The 19,932-nt window shown below is 36.6% G+C and overlaps 1 protein-coding gene across 1 annotated transcript in view; it reads left to right on the plus strand.

Moving 5' to 3' along the window:
* Positions 1 to 19,932, plus strand: part of LYST (lysosomal trafficking regulator) — a 140,412-nt gene that overhangs the window by 25,660 nt on the left and 94,820 nt on the right. The window contains exons 7-12 of the mRNA XM_068981849.1: positions 814 to 1,040; positions 1,540 to 1,606; positions 8,507 to 8,616; positions 10,325 to 10,742; positions 12,005 to 12,149; positions 13,553 to 13,726. Coding sequence (XP_068837950.1) covers positions 814 to 1,040; positions 1,540 to 1,606; positions 8,507 to 8,616; positions 10,325 to 10,742; positions 12,005 to 12,149; positions 13,553 to 13,726 — 1,141 coding nt within the window. The remainder of the gene's footprint in view (positions 1 to 813; positions 1,041 to 1,539; positions 1,607 to 8,506; positions 8,617 to 10,324; positions 10,743 to 12,004; positions 12,150 to 13,552; positions 13,727 to 19,932) is intronic.

Here is a 19,932-nt window from a genome sequence, read left to right on the forward strand (position 1 = left end):
CCTGTATATCGTACAGCGGTAGCAACTATAGTCACCATGTTGTATGTTACATCCCTAGTACTTTATCTTATAACTGGAAGTTTATACCTTTTGACCACCTTCTTCTACTTCCCACTCCCCTTTTCCCCCTAAGCAGGTGCTTTTGAAAAATATTGCTATAATAGTGTCAGTTTTATCGTAGTACAGACATGATTTAATAATGACAGATACCCTCCTTTGTGTAAGTTTGCTCACTAGCTCTTAAAGAATTTTGGTCCAGGTAGAAATTTATAAATTTCTTACCTATATGAACTTTTAAAAAGAGTACAGCAGTTTCTTTAAAAAGCATAACAGTTAAATTTTCCAGAATGTAATATTTGGTGAGGCAGTGTCTATATCCCACTGATAAAAAAGGCAAAGTATAAAATTTATCCAACCAATAGCCAAACCTACTGTTTTCACAGAGATATAAGCCTATGATTTAGATATTTTGGCACCAGAAAGTTTGGGATAGTACTTTTTTCCAGTTGTCTCAAAGGAGTGTATTAAATCTGCATCACATGTCTATAAAAATTACTGTTGATAGTACTTGAGCTTCTAGTGAAGATCAAAATTACTTTTAAGGCTACTCATTTATCATTAAAATATCCATATGACTTGATTATTCAGGATAATTATTGTAGTCAAAAATCAAGTAGTAGGAAAAGATTTTGTGAGCATCTTCTTATAAATAGCACTTTTGCCACTAGATCTCCTAAGTGATGAATGAGATTTGAAATTTTTTTCAGTGCTTAGGAAGGGAATAAAAATAACCTTTTCTTTTTCTCCTTTTAGGGGTAGACTTAAAGCCTGAAGCAGAAAGTTTCATTGGATCAAGCAGTCCAAATGACTTACTTGAAAACCTCACTCAAGGGGAAATAATTTATCCTGAGATTTGTACGTTGGAATTAAATTTGCTTTCTACTGGTAAAGCTAAACTTGATGTGCTTGCCCATGTATTTGAGAGTTTTTTGAAAATCATCAGACAGAAAGAAAAGAATATTTTTCTACTCATGCAACAGGTAAAAGATGTATTTAATTAAATGTGATCAGTATTTATCACACACATGCCCTAATTACTCATCTGTTTATTTATATAACCCAACTTGTCTGAAAATTGAGATGATTACTTACCTTTTATAATACTTTATGGTATATTTTTAGTACAAGTGATAGTCTAAAAATCTTCTGCTTCCATAGTTCTCCAAAGTAGGATAAAAATCAGTGTTGTCATTGGCTAACTATAAGAATCCTAGTGTATTTCTGAGAATGAGTAATATTTTTTAAATTGCATTTAATTTTGATATATGATCATTGTTTTGAAAAATCAGAAAAAACAGTATGAAAAACAAAATGAAAATAATGTATAACCCTACACATAGCATTCTCTCCACTTATTTTAAAATATCTAGATAGGTATATACAGTATACTATCAAGTAATTTATTATGACATTATAGTTTCTTCATGCTTTCATGAGGTAAGAAATTTAATTTCTTATTTTTTGTTTGTTAATCTTCAGGGAACTGTGAAAAATCTTTTAGGAGGATTCTTGAGTATTTTAACACAGACTGATTCTGATTTTCAAGGTGCGTTGAAACTTTGGTTTTAAACAGTAGCTTTGAAATACTTTTTAATGTGAAATGAAGAGTTGACAATAATAGCTTCATTGGCATAGTGCCATGTGGTTTCAGAAGTAGCTTTATATGTATCATCTCTCCTGTTTCTTAAACCAATACAGTAGATATAAGTATCTTGAATTTCTAGAGAGGAAAATCTAGATTCCAAGTGATCAAATGAATTGTTCAGGGTCATGTATTTAGAAGTGGCATTGCAAGACTGTTCAGTTCAGTCACTTAGTTGTATCCAGCTCTTTGTGACCCCATGGACTGCAGCACGCCAGGTACCCTGTCCATCACCAACTCGCGGAGCTTGCTCAAACTCATGTCCATCAAGTCGGTGATGCTATCCAACCATCTTGTCCTCTGTCGTCCCCTTCTCCTCCTGCCTTCAGTCTTTCCCAGCATCAGGGTCTTTTCCAATGAGTCAGCTCCTCACATCAGATGGCCAAAGTATTGGAGCTTCAGCATCAGTCCTTCCAATGACTATTAAGGATTGATTTCCTTTAGGATTGACTGGTTTGATCTCCTTGCAGTCCAAGGGACTCTCAAGAGTCTTCTCCAACACTACAGTTCAAAAGCATCAGTTCTTCGGCACTTGGCTTTCTTTATGGTCAAACTCTCACATCCATACATGACTACTGGAATAACCATAGCTTTGACTAGACAGACCTTTGTTGGCAAAGTACTGTTTCTGCTTTTTAATATGCTCTCTAGGTTTGTCATAGCTTTTCTTCCAAGGAGCAAGTGTCTTTTAATTTCATGGCCACAGTCACCATCTGCAGTGATTTTGGAGCCCAAGAAAATAAAGTCTCTCACTGTTTTATTCTTCCCCATCTATTTGCCATGAAGTGATAGCACTGGATGCCATGATCTTTGTTTTTTGAATGTTGAGTTTTAAGCCAACTTTTTCACTCTCCTCTTTCACTTTCATCAAGAGGCTGTTTACTTCCTCTTTGCTTTCTGCCGTAACTGTGGTGTCATCTGCATGTCTGAGGTTATTGGTGTTTCTTCAGGCAAACTTGATTCCAGCTTGTGTTTCATCCAGCCCAGCATTTCACATGATATACTCTGCATTTAAGTTAAATAAGCAGGGTGACAAAATACAGCTTTGATGTATTCCTTTTGCAATTTTGAACCAGTCCATTGTTTGATGTCTGTTGTTTCTTACAAGACTGTAACCCAGTCTAAAAGATTGCTGCTCTGTCACGTATTACTTGAATGGCTACTCTCTTCTTTGTACTTTCACAGACATTTGAGAAATTCATAATGAATATATAATATGGTCATATTATATTTACTAGATAGAACCCTAGATTTTAGCTGTAGAAACCTAAAGTTTAATTGGAGGATTAAGGCTGACATACACAAAATGTCAGTTTGGGCTTGTCACATATTTTCTCATGGTTAAATTCAAGTTATGCATTTTGGGTAGGCATAGCTCAGTGCATCATGTCCAGGGGTTCATGATATCTGTATCTTAGCAATGATGATGTTGCCTTTGATAACTTGGTTAAGACAATATCTTGCAAGGTGCTTCCATTGTTAAGTTACTATTTTCTCTTTATAATTAGTATCTTGTGGGGAGATAACTTGAGACTATGTAAATATCCTTTTTCTATCTTACTTTAACCTACTCATTTTAGTATCCATTGATGATTTTTGACTGAAATAATTAATATGGTGGTATTTGTCAAATGGTAATTTTCTATTTCCATGATTCCTTCATTTCTTAATTGGAATTACACTGTAAGGAAAGCCTTCCCTTCTTCTGCATTTACTTAGTTATGGCTATATTTTTATATATTGTGCTGGCACTTAATGGACCTTTTTGATCTGAAGACTTATTTGTATCTTAGCTCTGAGAAATTCTATTCCATTATCTTCTAATAACAGCTTTATTGAGATATAATTCATGTACTTGAGATATAATTAACATACTATATAGTTCACCCATTTGAAGTATACAGTTTGCTGTCTTTTAGTAGATTCAGAATTGCCCATTTTAAAACTTTTCTGTCACCCCAAAAGAAAGTTTTACAGAGAGTTTGAGCCTAGTACAGAAAGTACCTAGGTTAACATTAGTATATTTGCTATAGTTAATGTACTTATATTGTTACATTATTAACTAAAGTTCATAGTTTATTCAAATTGCCTTCATATGTACTTAATGTTCTTCTTCTGTTTAAAGACCTTATCCAGGATTCACATTGCATTTTTTTGTCATACCTATTGAGGTTCCCTCTTGGCCATGACAGTTTCTTAGACTTTCCCTGTTTAATGACCTTGAGAGTTTTAAGGAGTGCTGATCATGATGTCTTCCTACTGGAATTTGTCTGATTTTTTTTTCATTGTGTATCTCACTGTAGTTTTTATTTGCATTTCCATAATGATAAGTGATGTTGATCATCTTTTCATGTGCTTGTTAGCCATTTGTATATCTTCTTCGGAGAAATGTCTATTCAAATCATTTATGCTTTTTAAAAATCAGGGTGTTTCTTTTGTTGTTGTTGAGTATTAGTTATTCTCTGTATTCTTTAGTTATTCTCTGTATACCCTGCATAGCAACTCTTCTGCTGCTGTTTTTACCCTTGGTTAGGCAACTTGGCCAGTCTGCAGACTTTACAGTTATAGTTGGTAGCCCTAATGCATACATCCTGCTGTATATCTCAGCTTTTTGTTGGCAGAATCCATTCAGTTTCTTTAGAGAACAGTTAACAAGTTTGGGGCCTAACGGTAAATGATGAGTTATCTGTGCTGAATACTCAGAATAAGGGAGACAGGTGCATGTTCACAAACAAACCTTTTATTAATCCCTGCGCTCGCAGCCCTGTTGTTACTTTCTCCCCAGATTTTGGACAGATTGGCTCTCCATTCCTCTGAGTCCCTTTGTAATTCAGAGAGATCCTAGGCTGCAGCTTTCTCTTTTATATCTCTATCCTTCCATCTGCAGGAAATATTTTTAAATCTCTCACTTGAGGTGCTGCTAGTGCCCACTGCCTCCCCTGCTTTTTTCCTATTATGAATTTCTTCCTTTTTGTTCTTCTGTACTTTTAGTCCAGTACTTTGTGGTGACAGAGGGGTGTGTGTGTGTGTGTCTCTAGTCCCCCATTTTGAACTGGAGCCTATTAGTTTTGAACTGAAAAAAAAAATCCACAAACATACACTTAACTTTGGTCACATTATTTTCTTACTCTAAAACCTGAAACTGATTCATGTTCAGTCGCTCAGTCGTGTCCGACTTTTTGCACCTCAGTATGCCAGGCCTCCCTGTCCATCACCAACTCCCAGAGTTTACCCAAACTCACACCCATTGAGTCGGTGATACCATCCAACCATCTCATCCTCTGTCGACCCCCTCTTCTCTCGCCTTTAGTCTTTTCCAGCATCAGGCTCTTTTCCAGTGAGTCAGCTCTTTGCATCAGGTGGCCAAAGATTTGGAGTTTCAGCTTCAACATCAGAACCTCCAATGAACACTCAGGACTGATCTCCTTTAGGATGGCCTGGTTGGATCTCCTTGCAGTCCAAGGGACTCTCAAGAGTCTTCTCTAACACCACAGTTCAAAAGGATCAATTCTTCAGCGCTCAGCTTTCTTCACAGTCCAACTCTCACATTCATACATGACCACTGGAAAAACCATAGCCTTGACTAGATGGACCTTTGTTGGCAAAGTAATGTCTCTGCTTTTTAATATGTGATTCATGTTACAGGATAGTTCAGTTCAGTTCAGTTGCTCAGTTGTGTCCAACTCTTTGCAACCCCATGAATTGCAGCACACCAGGCCTCCCTGTCCATCACCAACTCCTGGAGTTCACTCACACTCACGTCGATCGAGTCAGTGATGCCATCCAGGCATCATCCTCTGTCGTCCCCTTCTCCTCCTGCCCCCAATCCCTCCCAGCATCAGTCTTTTCCAATGAGTCAACTCTTCGCATGAGGTGGCCAAAGTACTGGAGTTTCAGCTTCAGCATCATTCCTTCCAAAGAACACCCAGGACTGTTCTTTAGAATGGACTGGTTGGATCTCCTTGCAGTCCAGGGGACTCTCAAGAGTCTTCTCCAACACCACAGTTCAAAAGCATCAATTCTTTGGCGCTCAGCTTTCTTCACAGACCAACTCTCACATCCATGTATGACCACTGGAAACACCATAGTCTTGACTAGACGGACCTTTGTTGTCAAAGTAATGTCTCTGCTTTTGAATATGCTGCCTAGGTTGGTCATAACTTTCCTTCCAAGGAGTAAGCGTCTTTTAATTTCTTGGCTGCAGTCACCATCTGCAGTGATTTTGGAGCCCAAAATAAAGTCTGACACTGTTTCCACTGTTTCCCCTTCTATTTGCCATGAAGTGATGGGACCAGATGCCATGATCTTCGTTTTCTGAATGTTGAGCTTTAAGCCAACTTTTTCACTCTCCTCTTTCACTTTCATCAAGAGGCTTTTTAGTTCCTCTTCACTTTCTGCCATAAGGGTGGTGTCATCTGCATATCTGAGGTTATTGATATTTCTCCCGGCAACCTTGATTCCAGCTTGTGCTTCTTCCAGCCCAGCGTTTCTCATGATGTACTCTGCATATAAGTTAAATAAGCAGGGTGACAATATACAGCCTTGACGTACTCCTTTTCCTATTTGTAACCACAGCCTTGACCTACTCCTTTTCCTATTTGGAACCAGTCTGTTGTTCCATGTCCAATTCTAACTGTTGCTTCCTGACCTGCATGTAGGTTTCTCAAGAGGCAGATCAGGTGGTCTGGTATTCCCATCTCTTTTAAAATTTTCCACAGTTTCTTGTGATCCACACAGTCAAAGGCTTTGGCATAGTCAATAAAGCAGAAATAGATGTTTTTCTGGAACTCTCTTGCTTTTTCCATGATCCAGCGGATGTTGGCAATTTGATCTCTCGTTCCTTTGCCTTTTCTAAAACCAGCTTCAACATCTGGAATTTCATGGTTCATGTCCTGCTGAAGCCTGGCTTGCAGAATTTTGAGCATCACTTTACTAGCGTGTGAGATGAGTGCAATTGTGCAGTAGTTTGAGCATTCTTTGGCATTGCCTTTCTTTGAAATTGGAATGAAAACTGACCTTTTCCAGTCCTGTGGCCACTGCTGAGTTTTCCAAATTTGCTGGCATACCTGCAGCACTTTCACAGCATCATCTTTCAGGATTTGAAATAGCTCAACTGGAATTCCATCACCTCCACTAGCTTTGTTCATAGTGATGCTTTCTAAGGCCCACTTGACTTCAGATTCCAAGATGTCTGGCTCTAGGTGAGTGATCACACCATCATGATTATCTTCGTCGTGAAGATCTTTTTTGTACAGTTCTTCTGTGTATTCTTGCCACCTCTTTTTAATATCTTCTGCTTCTGGTAGGTCCATACCATTTCTGTCCTTTATCAAGCCCATCTTTGCATGAAATGTTCCCTTGATATCTCTAATTTTCTTGAAGAGATCTCTAGTCTTTCCCATTCTGTTGTTTTCCTCTATTTATTTGCATTGATCGCTGAGGAAGGCTTTCTTATCTCTTCTTGCTATTCTTTGGAACTCTGCATTCAGATGCTTATATCTTTCCTTTTCTCCTTTGCTTTTCACTTCTCTTCTTTTCACAGCTATTTGTAAGGCCTCCCCAGACAGCCATTTTGCTTTTTTGCATTTCTTTTCCATGGGGATGGTCTTGATCCCTGTCTCCTGTACAGTGTCACAAACCTCCATCCATAGTTCATCAGGCTCTTTGTCTATCAGATCTAGTCCCTTAAATCTATTTCTCACTTCCACTGCATAATCATAAGGGATTTGATTTAGGTCATACCTGAATGGTCTAGTGGTTTTCCCTACTTTGTTCAATTTAAGTCTGAATTTGGCAATAAGGAGTTCATGATCTGAGCCACAGTCAGCTCCTGGTCTTGTTTTTGCTGACTGTATAGAGCTTCTCCATCTTTGGCTGCAAAGAATATAATCAGTCTGATTTCAGTGTTGACCATCTGGTGATGACTTATAGGATAAAGTCATGCAGTTTCTTAGTCTGATTGCAGTTTTCTTTCTGTGTCAGTTCATGGCTTCTTTATAAAACATGTGCTGAAACAGGACTTCTGTTCTTAGGTTTTATATCAGAATTATTTTTTCATATCTAAAAGGGAGATAATATTTATTTTGTAGGACTTTTTGGTTACGATCATCTGAGATAATGCATGTAAATATATTTTGATCTCTGTAATATATATGCAATATATATGCTACAAATATTATTAATTATTTTACTCTCAAATGCTCTATGAATTTGTGTATTATACATGTAATATATATAGCATATGTAATATATATGTTATAAATATTCATTATTTTACTCTCAAAAGTTCTATCAATTTGTATATTAGCAGTTATATTTCATACTAAGCCTCATGATAGAATAAAGTGTTCAAACTAATCTTTAGTGATATTTAAATGTTTTTGTAATTTTTAATATTTCTGATTTTGTTTATAGCATCTAATTTTCTCTTTAGAAAGTTATAGTTATAAATTAAACATTTTAAACATGAGAAGGTAGCAGACTATTTTACAGTACCTAACAGCATCAGCTTATTTAAGAAATACTGTATTAATTTATGCTTCCTTAAATACCCTTATTTTACTTTGAGCTAACCACTGTTTCAGAAAAGTGGTTTTGTTGTTTTTTTGTCAGCTGGTTAGTTGGTTTTCTTTTAGTGATATTGCTGTTTCTTCAGCAAATGTTTGGATTATTAGGTTAATTATGATCCATTTAAGATGTGACAATAATATTGATATTTAATCTCTTTCAGTGAAATTGTTTTTCAGTTCCTTTAATTACTGTATATTGGCTTTAAATTTTCCACTCTCTCTTTCTTTAATTTAGCATGCCAGAGAGTATTGGTGGATCTTTTGGTGTCTTTGATGAGTTCAAGAACATGTTCAGAAGAGCTAACCCTTCTTTTGAGAATATTTCTGGAGAAATCTCCTTGTACAGTAAATATGCTATAATTTGACATTTTTTCACTGATGTCTAATAGAATTTTTTTTTTAAGAAATCACTAAGCTCCCTCTTTTGATGTGATAATTGTTATACAGTCAACTCCATGTTATTGTGTGTGAAATTCTCAATTTTTTTATTAAATTTAATTTTTTTTGCTGTTAATATTGGGTCTTTCCCTGCAGGCTTTTTTAAAATTTATTTATTTTAATAGGAGGCTAATTACTTTACAGTATTGTAGTGGTTTTTGCCATACAGAATTCTCAATTATTTTATTATTTATACAATTTTAACTATTTCACTTCTGTTTTGGCAAACTAGATATATCATTGGGGTCATAAACCCTTTTACCTGATTCCACCCCAAGTCTGTGTGCTTAAGAAATGCTGAATAATTTTAATTACTAAAGATAATTATGAGTAATGATAACCATTTTGAAGGTTATCATTTTTTTTAGAAAATTATTATTCACTCTTCATTTTATCTTAATCACTTGTCCGTTGGTACAGCTTAGTGATTTTTAGACTCTTCTTTGCTGAGAAGCCCATTTTTATAATGAAATCTTGACTCAACGCATAAGCATTAAAACAGAAAGCCTTGGAGCTACTTTCTTTGAAGTAGGATTGGAGAATGTTCCTGAGCCCTGCCTGTTTCACCACCTTACTTGAGCCTTATAGACCCTGAAGGAGCTCTGTGAAACACGAGGTCAAAAACCACTAGTGCAGACAATTGAGAACTGACTATATATTTATGGGATGTTTCTATTTTTCTGAGTTCATTTATCATAGTATTTGACATTAGATGTTGTTTTATGAATGGGTAGGACATTGTACTGGGTTAATCTTTTCTATTTTTTTTTACTAGTCTCCTTAGTTGTTGCTTTTCTCTTTAATTAAATACTTGTTTCCTGTCATCTCTTTTGTACATTCTGTGTTTCAGTTTAACCAGAAACTTGTAATTATAAATCTAAAAAAGATGAAAAATTTTTATTTGATTAGGGAAAAGGCACATAAAATAAGGTGGAAAGTAACTGAGCACTCAATTTTAGGAAGTCAGTCATACCATAAATACTATTCAGAAACCTGAAGAATTTGCAAGGTCTCTGGTTCTATCCCTCATTTAAAAATAATTGAGAGAAGTAACTGGATTGCACTTGGAAATAAACACCTTTCTTTGGTAGACATGATTCTTGCTACAATCATTGTACTTAATTTCTAACACTTAAAACCAGCTCAGAACTTTTTAGCTTTGAACCTTTTTAAAATCTTCTAAATCTAAAAGAAATTAACAACAAGAAATTATATGTTTTAAGACTGAAATCTCTTTCATATTTTGAAAAGTGAAAGTGAAGTTGCTCAGTTGTGTCCAACTCTTTGCGACCCCATGGACTGTAGCCTACCATACTCCTCCGTCCATGGGATTTTCCAGGCAAGAGTGCTGGAGTGGGTTGCCATTTCCTTCAGAGGATCTTCCCAACCCAGGTATCGAACCTGGGTCTCGTGCATTGTAGGTAGATGCTTTACCATCTGAGCCAACACACAAAAATGAAAATTTTAATGATATAGTAGGTAGGAAGTTATTTAAATATAAATACTGATATACATATGTTTATGTTTGTATTTTTGTTTATAACCTGATTTTCAAGATTATTATGTACCTTGTAACAATGGCAGTAAAGTTTTGTTTGGTTTTCTCTTCCTTTAGGAAATTCTTCTTCTGGGTATTCTGAAAATTGTTGAAAGTGACATTACTATGAGTCCTTCACAGTATCTAACCTTCCCTTTACTGTATACTCCAAATTTAAGCAATGATGTTTCATCACAAAAGTGCCCCGGGATTCTCAACAGTAAGGCCATGGGGCTATTGAGAAGAGCACGAGTGTCACGTTGTAAGAAAGAGGGCGACAGTGAGAGTTTTCCCCAGCAGCTGCTTTCCTCTTGGCACATAGCCCCGGTCCACTTGCCTTTGCTCGGACAGCCACACCTGTCAGAAGGTTTCAGCATTTCCCTGTGGTTTAATGTGGAGTGTATCCTCGAACCTGAGAGTGCCACAGAAAAAGGGAAGAAGACAAGGAAAAGAAACAAGTCACTGATTTTATTGGACAGTAGTTTTGATGGAACAGGTACAACAACAGCATTATCTGTGTACTAAGACTTTTCAGAAGGCAGTTTTAGTTGAGCACTAGGAACACAGTGATACTCTGACTTACTGCCCACACGTTCTTCATGGAATGCCTTAGTGATGGTAGGTTCTGACGTACCAAAGCCTGAATGGTCGGACAGCCTTAAACACCATTTTCTTCTGTACTTTTGCTTAGTGTGGGGTGAGAGAGGGAGTGTGAGGAGGGAGGCAGGTGGACCACCACACACGCAACTGCTTTGGGATCACCAACCCGATTTCATGCCTCTGTCGTGGTCCCATCACTGGGTTAGGGTGGCTCCTGATGTTTGAAAAGGAAGGTGTGGAACCCTGTAGCCGCTCTTCCATCCTTCTCTTACCTGTTCCCTGTCTCCTGTCATTCCACCTCCATTTCATCTCCTTTCTCTCTCGTAGTTCAAGCTCTCCTTCATACGCTGTATCTTTCCTCAGTGCCTCTCTTCTAGTTCCTGTCACGAAATGTGTAACCGTATCAGCCAACCTCCAGCATGAGAATAAATTTCATTCCAGTTCTTTCTACAGCCTATTGAATCACTTTTTTGTGGCTATGAAACTGCTAGGTAGAAAGAACTTGTTCGTTAAAAAGCAGTTTATGGTGGTAGGAAAGTGGGCTAATTCTTATGGTCTATGGAGTAAATGAAATGACTGAGCTAGAGGTTTGGGGGGTTATGATTATCGGGAGGTGCTAGCCTCAATAACTCTTCATTCCACAGAGTTTACACACCCCACTGGAGCCTCTGCTTCAGGACACTAGGCCTTCACCAGTATTTGGTTTCTAGGAACAGCTTCTACCACTGACCTATAGATAGAAAAGAAAACCTTAATGACACTGTCAAGACTGAAGGGTGGGAAATGTCACCTGGTATCTACAGTTGGAGCTCTGAATCTACTTTTCCACAGACATATTTCCAAGTTATTAGCATAGCATACTTAGGTATTTTTATAGGTTAGCCTAGGAAATTGAACTTTTAAGAAATCTTAGCAGATAATTTAATATGTTGGGTAGTTAATAGAGTTTTCTTTTATAAATTGTACATCGAAAGAGCAGAGCAAAATTACCTAATACAGAAAACTCTCCATGTACATTAGATAGCACCTTCATCAGTAGTATCACATGTACATTGTTTACAGCTATCAATTCTTAGGTGGCAAAATTCAATTTACATTACTTTCCACTCAGTTTTTGTCAGATGCTTGACTAATCATCGTAACATCTTTTTTTCATAGAGAACAACAGACTGGAAGGTGCAGCATATGTGAATCCTGGTGAAAGGCTCATAGGAGGAGGTTGTATTCATATGATCTCATTGGGATCCAAAGCACTGATCATCCAAGTGTGGGCTGATCCCCACACCGGCACTTTTATTTTTCGGTAATAATTATCCTCAACCCTGCCCCCCATGAGTAGCTTAGGTATTTAAATAATTTATGTAAAAGACATTAATGTGAAATCTGCTATAAAGATCATTGTGACAAAATAGAAAACTCTTAATTTTAAAAAAAGAAGGTAGATTCAAACGATTAATATAATCTTTGTAATAATATATAAAATCTGTAATTAAACTCTAAAGTTCACTATGTTAGTTCTCAGTGTATCTTGGACCAAATACTTACTGAAGTCTTATCTATGGATGTATTCTGTCTGATTGCAGTAATCTTATGATGTTAACAGGCAGCTGTTTTTCATGCAGATTATATATTTAATAGCCATTATCTCATAGACTTAGGTTCTCATTGCTATCTTGTCCTTTTTTCTTGCCTCCTTTGTTAACTAGTATAGATACAAGTCTTTTATTTGTATTGAGAGAGTATGAACAGTATGATACTATTTTTATAAATATGTAAAAGTTGGATCATAAAGAAGGTGGCTGAGCACTGAAGAATTAATGCTTTCGAACTATGGTATTGGAGAAGACTCTTGAGAGTCCCTTCAACTGCAGGGAGATCAAACGAGTTAGTCCTAAAGGAAATCAGTCCTGAATATTCATCAGAAGGACTGATGCTGAAGCTGATGCTCCAATACTGCAGCCACCTGATGCAAAAAGCCAACTCATTGGAAAAGACCCTGATGCTGGGAAAGATTGAAGGCAGAAGGAGAAGGGGATAACAGAGGACAAGATGGTTGGATGGCATCACCAACTCAATGGACATGAGTTTGAGCAAACTCCCGGAGATGGTGAAGGACAGGGAGGCCTGGCAAGCTGCAGTCCATGGGGTCGCAAAGAGTCGCGCACCGCTGAGCAACTGAACTACAATAATGTTTATTAAAATTTAAGTAAAATATGTTACTTAGGGATCTATGTTCTATAAATGTTATAAAGGTTACTAGGTAGTTTATGTAAATTATATCTTAATTCTCTTAGTAATCCCTCAGAGTAGGTTAGACCAATGATACATACTAGCGTTTAGATATTTATGTATATGTATTAATTTCTGTATGAAGCAAACATTGCACTAAAAGGGCAATGATTATATAGATAGTAATAATAATTTTTTTTTTTGCAAATTGCATTCTGAAGATTATTGCCCAAATTGTTAATACTAGCAAATGAGCCAAATCTATTTTTAAGTTCATGAAGTGAGGTTATAGTATAATAAAATAATCAAGCAGATTATGATATAAAACAAAGACCACCTGACTTTCCAAGTTAGTTTAATACTAGAACTGGTTTTTAAATTTTACTTAAATATCTAGAGTTATACTTAACTATACATGTTAAAAACTGATATCAGAAATTTCATGTTTCAGCCTATGCCTTTACTCTTTTTGTTCAGTGTCTGCATGGATTCAAACGATGATACAAAAGTTGTGTTACTAGCACAGGTTGAATCACAGGAGAATATTTTCCTCCCAAGCCAATGGCAACATTTAGTACTCACCTACTTACAGCAGCCCCAAGGGAAAAAGAATATCCATGGGAAAATCTCCATATGGATCTCTGGACAGAGGTATGAAACACTTTTAGCAAATACTTAATAATCTCAGTTATAATTTTAATTATTCTGTTACAGCTTCTGAAACAAATTACAAAAGGACTATAGATGAAATTTACTGTATTTTAATAGGAATCTGTCAAGTGAGATATTTTTCTTTTTTATCACTTACATACAAAATTAATTTGCCTTAGAAGAGACCATTGAAGATTAATATTTGGATTTGGGGACCATGTACAAATCTGAACATTTAGACATTTATGAATTTAGTCCATCAAGCCAATATATTATAAGATAAATCCATAAGGAATTATTTAAATTAAGTGGCTAATAAAACTAATACCAAAATTAAATCAGAGTTTCAAAAGAAATTAGAATGACTAGAAAAAAATATAAGCCAGTATATTAGGTGATAGATTAAGATAGAAACCTAGAAATATACCAGGTGATAGGTTTGGTTATAGTACTATTTGATTTTTACAAACCAGGAGAACTGTGAGTCAAATTAATAAGAAATATCTTGTGAAATATCTTAATGTAAAGTTTAACTTAGAGAGAGTTGTAAGGTACTGGGATTTATAAGAGTTGGAAAGTATTTTATTGAATGAAATAGCATGAAAGGGACTACAGAATTGGAAACTAGTATAACACAGGAGAGGACCGAGCTGGTTGGAAGGAATATCTAAGTTGAATGATGAGAAAGAAAAATGAATGGGCATGGTGATGCTGCGTGACAGCAGCTTTGAATCCGGGATGAGGCAGCTAGACCTTTTGCAAGGTGCTTTATATACTTTATTGTCCAATTCTCTCTAAAGTCTCTCAGAGTAGATTAGATCATAGAGATAACATATACCCTTAGCACAAATTAATCGATTTTTTCATTCATTTGTTCATCAAATATTTATTGAGGAATTGCTATGTGCTGAGCACATGCAATATTAAGCCTGGGAGCTTGGTAAACAAGACAGACATATTCCCTCCCTTTTGGGGGCTCATAGTTCAGTGAAGAAGCAGACAGCAAGGTACACAATTAAATGAGTGTGTATAAATAATGACAGGTACCGTGAAGATAACAAATGGGTCCCGAGACAGAAAATACCTGGTTTCCTGCTTAAGAGAAGGGTATCAGGGAAGACCTATCTAGAAACAGATTATTTAAGCTGAGATCTGAAGGAAGGAGATGGAGTTTTGCATGAACAAGAGGGAGGAAGAGTGAGCCAGGCAGAGAGGGCCTGTGAGAAAGAAGGGAAGCCTGTGTGCCTGTCAGCTCTGCTGTGGAGGCTGCAGGAGTCGGCTGCTTACAGCCTTGCAGCCTCAGGAAGGCTGGAAGAAGAGGCTTGTGAACAGCTTTGGGGTAGCCAATCCACAGTGTCTGCCAAAGGGAACAGTTTATTCATTTTTAAAAGTACATGAAAATATGTCATTGAATCTCAATTTCTATAGTCCAAAGAAAATATTCTCTGAGAAGTTCTGTCTTCACAACTGCCTAAGCCTGAAGGGAGCTGTGGCATATCAGTATATGTTTCCAGAACCTTGAGTTAAATTGGTTGGGATTGGGGATAGGACTGTGAGAGTCTGCTGGACACTCTCCTCATTTCTGGAACTCTCAGCACCTACCAGGCAGTGTAGGAAGCACTTTGCACAGATGACCTCATTTAGTCCTTCTAGCAGCACAACAAAGTAAGAGATGCCTCTACCCTTCCATGTGAGGCAGCAGAAACCCAAAATGCTGCTTGCAGTGAGGAGGGTGGCTGAAACTCAACCTGGACTCTGAGCCTGGATAGAGTCCTGCTTTAAAACCCTCTGCTTTCTTTAATGGGCTTCCCAGGTGACTCGGTGGTAAAGAATCTGCCTGCCAATGCAGGGGATGCAGGAGGAAGATCCCCTAGAGGAGGAAATGGCAACCCACTCCAGTATTCTTGCCTGGAGAATCCCATGGACAGAGGAGCCCGGCAGGCTACAGTCCATGGGGTCACAAAAAGTTGGACACAACTGACCATCCACATACATGCTTTACTAACGCTACAGCCTTTGGTGAATCAGGCAGGCTGACAGATACAGGAATCATAAACTAATCATTACACATGTTCAGAATGAGTGTCTAGATGTTCTCTGTGGCCAGTTCTAAAGTTATAATCATAGCACTCAATTTTTACTCACCCACTTGTTTGAACATTACTTTGAATTTACCATTTGGTATAAGTTAATGATTTTATCTAGTAATAGAGCATTGAGCAAGTGACCAAGGAATATAAGAAATATATTATTCCTTTGATTTATTTTTTTTAATAGTTTACTTTATTTATTTATTATTTATTTATTTATTTTTTTAATTTTAAAATCTTTAATTCTTACATGTGTTCCCAAACATGAACCCCCCTCCCATCTCCCTCCCCATAACATCTCAGTGGGTCATCCCCGTGCACCAACCCCAAGCATGCTGTATCCTGCGTCAGACATAGACTGGATTCAATTCTTACATGATAGTATACATGATAGAATGCCATTCTCCAAAATCATCCCACCCTCTCCCTCTCCCTCTGAGTCCAAAAGTCCGTTATACACAGCTGTGTCTTTTTTCCTGTCTTGCATACAGGGTCATCATTGCCATCTTTCTAAATTCCATATATATGTGTTAGTGTACTGTATTGGTGTTTTTCTTTCTGGCTTACTTCACTCTGTATAATCGGCTCCAGTTTCATCCATCTCATCAGAACTGAATCAAATGAATTCTTTTTAACGGCTGAGTAATACTCCATTGTGTATATGTACCACAGCTTTCTTATCCATTCATCTGCTGATGGACATCTAGGTTGTTTCCATGTCCTGGCTATTATAAACAGTGCTGCGATGAACATTGGGGTACATGTGTCTCTTTCAATTCTGGTTTCCTCGGTGTGTATGCCCAGCAGTGGGATTGCTGGGTCATAAGGTAGTTCTATTTGCAATTTTTTAAGGAATCTCCACACTGTTCTCCATAGTGGCTGTACTAGTTTGCATTCCCACCAACAGTGTAGGAGGGTTCCCTTTTCTCTACACCCTTTCCAGCATTTATTGCTTGCAGATTTTTGGATCGCAGCCATTCTGACTGGTGTGAAGTGGTACCTCATTGTGGTTTTGATTTGCATTTCTCTGATAATGAGTGATGTTGAGCATCTTTTCATGTGTTTGTTAGCCATCCGTATGTCTTCTTTGGAGAAATGTCTATTTAGTTCTTTGGCCCATTTTTTGATTGGGTCATTTATTTTTCTGGAATTGAGCTGCATAAGTTGCTTGTATATTTTTGAGATTAGTTGTTTGTCAGTTGCTTCATTTGCTATTATTTTCTCCCTTTCAGAAAGCTGTCTTTTTTCACCTTGCTTATAGTTTCCTTTGTTGTGCAGAAGCTTTTAATTTTAATTAGATCCCATTTGTTTATTTTTGCTTTTATTTCCAGAATTCTGGGAGGTGGATCATAGAGGATCCTGCTGTGATTTATGTCTGAGAGTGTTTTGCCTATGTTCTCCTCTAGGAGTTTTATAGTTTCTGGTCTTACATTTAGATCTTTAATCCATTTTGAGTTTATTTTTGTGTGCAGTGTTAGAAAGTGATCTAGTTTCATTCTTTTACAAGTGGTTGACCAGTTTTCCCAGCACCACTTGACAAACCACTAACCAGACTCATCAAGAAGCAAAGAGAGAAAAATCAAATCAATAAAATTAGAAATGAAAATGGAGAGATCACAACAGACAACACAGAAATCCAAAGGATCATAAGAGACTACTATCAGCAGTTGTATGCCAATAAAATGGACAACGTGGAAGAAATGGACAAATTCTTAGAAAAGTACAATTTTCCAAAACTGAACCAGGAAGAAATAGAAAATCTTAACAGACCCATCACAAGCATGGAAATTGAAACTGTAATCAGAAATCTTCCAGCAAACAAAAGCCCAGGTCCAGACGGCTTCACAGCTGAATTCTACCAAAAATTTAGAGAAGAGCTAACACCTATCCTACTCAAACTCTTCCAGAAAATTGCAGAGGAAGGTAAACTTCCAAACTCATTCTATGAGGCCACCATCACCCTAATACCAAAACCTGACAAAGATGTCACAAAAAAAGAAAACTACAGACCAATATCACTGATGAACATAGATGCAAAAATCCTCAACAAAATTCTAGCAATAAGAATCCAACAACACATTAAAAAGATCATACACCATGACCAAGTGGGCTTTATCCCAGGGATGCAAGGATTCTTCAATATCCGCAAATCAATCAATGTAATTCACCACATTAACAAATTGAAAAATAAAAACCATATGATTATCTCCATAGATGCAGAGAAGGCCTTTGACAAAATTCAACATCCATTTATGATAAAAACTCTCCAGAAAGCAGGAATAGAAGGAACATACCTCAACATAATAAAAGCTATATATGACAAACCCACAGCAAACATTATCCTCAATGGTGAAAAATTGAAAGCATTTCCCCTAAAGTCAGGAACAAGACAAGGGTGTCCACTTTCACCGCTACTATTCAACATAGTTCTGGAAGTTTTGGCCACAGCAGTCAGAGCAGAAAAAGAAATAAAAGGAATCCAAATTGGAAAAGAAGAAGTAAAACTCTCACTGTTTGCAGATGACATGATCCTCTACATGGAAAACCCTAAAGACTCCACCAGAAAATTACTAGAGCTCATCAATGAATATAGTAAAGTTTCAGGATATAAAATCAACACACAGAAATCCCTTGCATTCCTATACACTAATAATGAGAAAGTAGAAAAAGAAATTAAGGAAACAATTCCATTCACCATTGCAACAAAAAGAATAAAATACTTAGGAATATATCTACCCAAAGAAACTAAAGACCTATATATAGAAAACTATAAAACACTGATGAAAGAAATCAAAGAGGACACTAATAGATGGAGAAATATACCATGTTCATGGATTGGAAGAATCAATATAGTGAAAATGAGTATACTACCCAAAGCAATTTACAAATTCAATGCAATCCCTATCAAGCTACCAGCCATATTTTTCACAGAACTAGAACTTTTGTATGGAAATACAAAAAACCTCGAATTGCCAAAGCAATCTTGAGAAATAAGAATGGAACTGGAGGAATCAACTTGCCTGACTTCAGGCTCTACTACAAAGCCACAGTCATCAAAACAGTATGGTACTGGCACAAAGACAGACATATAGATCAATGGAACAAAATAGAAAGCCCAGAGATAAATCCACACACATATGGACACCTTATCTTTGACAAAGGAGGCAAGAATATACAATGGAGTAAAGACAATCTCTTTAACAAGTGGTGCTGGGAAAACTGGTCAACCACTTGTAAAAGTATTCCTTTGATTTAAATTTGGCACTATATCACTCTCGGAACTAATACAATTATTTCTACAAGTAATATATTTCAAGATGTAACGACAATGAAAAAATTGTTAATGTTTTCTACTAATTTTTATTTAATGAACGGAACACAAATCTGATAGGAATATATGGCACATAGTAGATAGTATGAATTATTTTAGTGTCTGTTGAACTCATCTTGCATTGATTTTACAGGTTTTCTTTACCCTTAAGAACTGAATTAAGTCATAGTGCCACTAGGTGGCAGTACTGTTTCAGTTACAGCCATTTAGTTGGTTCAAGAAAGAGATGCCTGCACAGTAATAGAAGTTATCTCACTATAATGTTGTATGTCAGTTGAACTTCAATAAAAAGGTTAGCTCATATCTTTCCTTTGTTAATAATATTCCTATTTAAATAGCTAAATAGCTATTAAGTATGTAATAGAAAGCCTTAAGGGAAATTTTTAAAATAAATATATACCGAAATAGAATTTCTGATTATTAGCTTATTCTAAGTGCTTTGTCTTATTCACAAACTTTGTCTTTACAGGCTACCTTCATTATCTTAAGAGAGTTTAAAACAGTCTAGAATGAGGGAAGAGCTCGGCACTCTGCAATTTAAACAAGAAGATGAAGTTCTCCCGTCGTGTGTCTCTAGGAGAAAGCATTAGTTTACCTTTTCCTACTTTGCCTTTTGTGAGGATTCCTATAACTTTTATCCATGAAGAAAAGCAAGAGATTAATCAAAAGCTCTGCAATATTTAGTGCTGAAAACACAGAAAATGCAAAAAGCATTGGCATTTCAGTGCCTTGTCAGAGCAAAACCTGAAGAAGTGATACTCTTCCTGATTAGTTTTTGAAGGGGG

The sequence above is a fragment of the Capricornis sumatraensis genome, chromosome 10 (assembly GCF_032405125.1).
Source record: "Capricornis sumatraensis isolate serow.1 chromosome 10, serow.2, whole genome shotgun sequence".
In the NCBI taxonomy this organism is placed as follows: domain Eukaryota; kingdom Metazoa; phylum Chordata; class Mammalia; order Artiodactyla; family Bovidae; genus Capricornis; species Capricornis sumatraensis.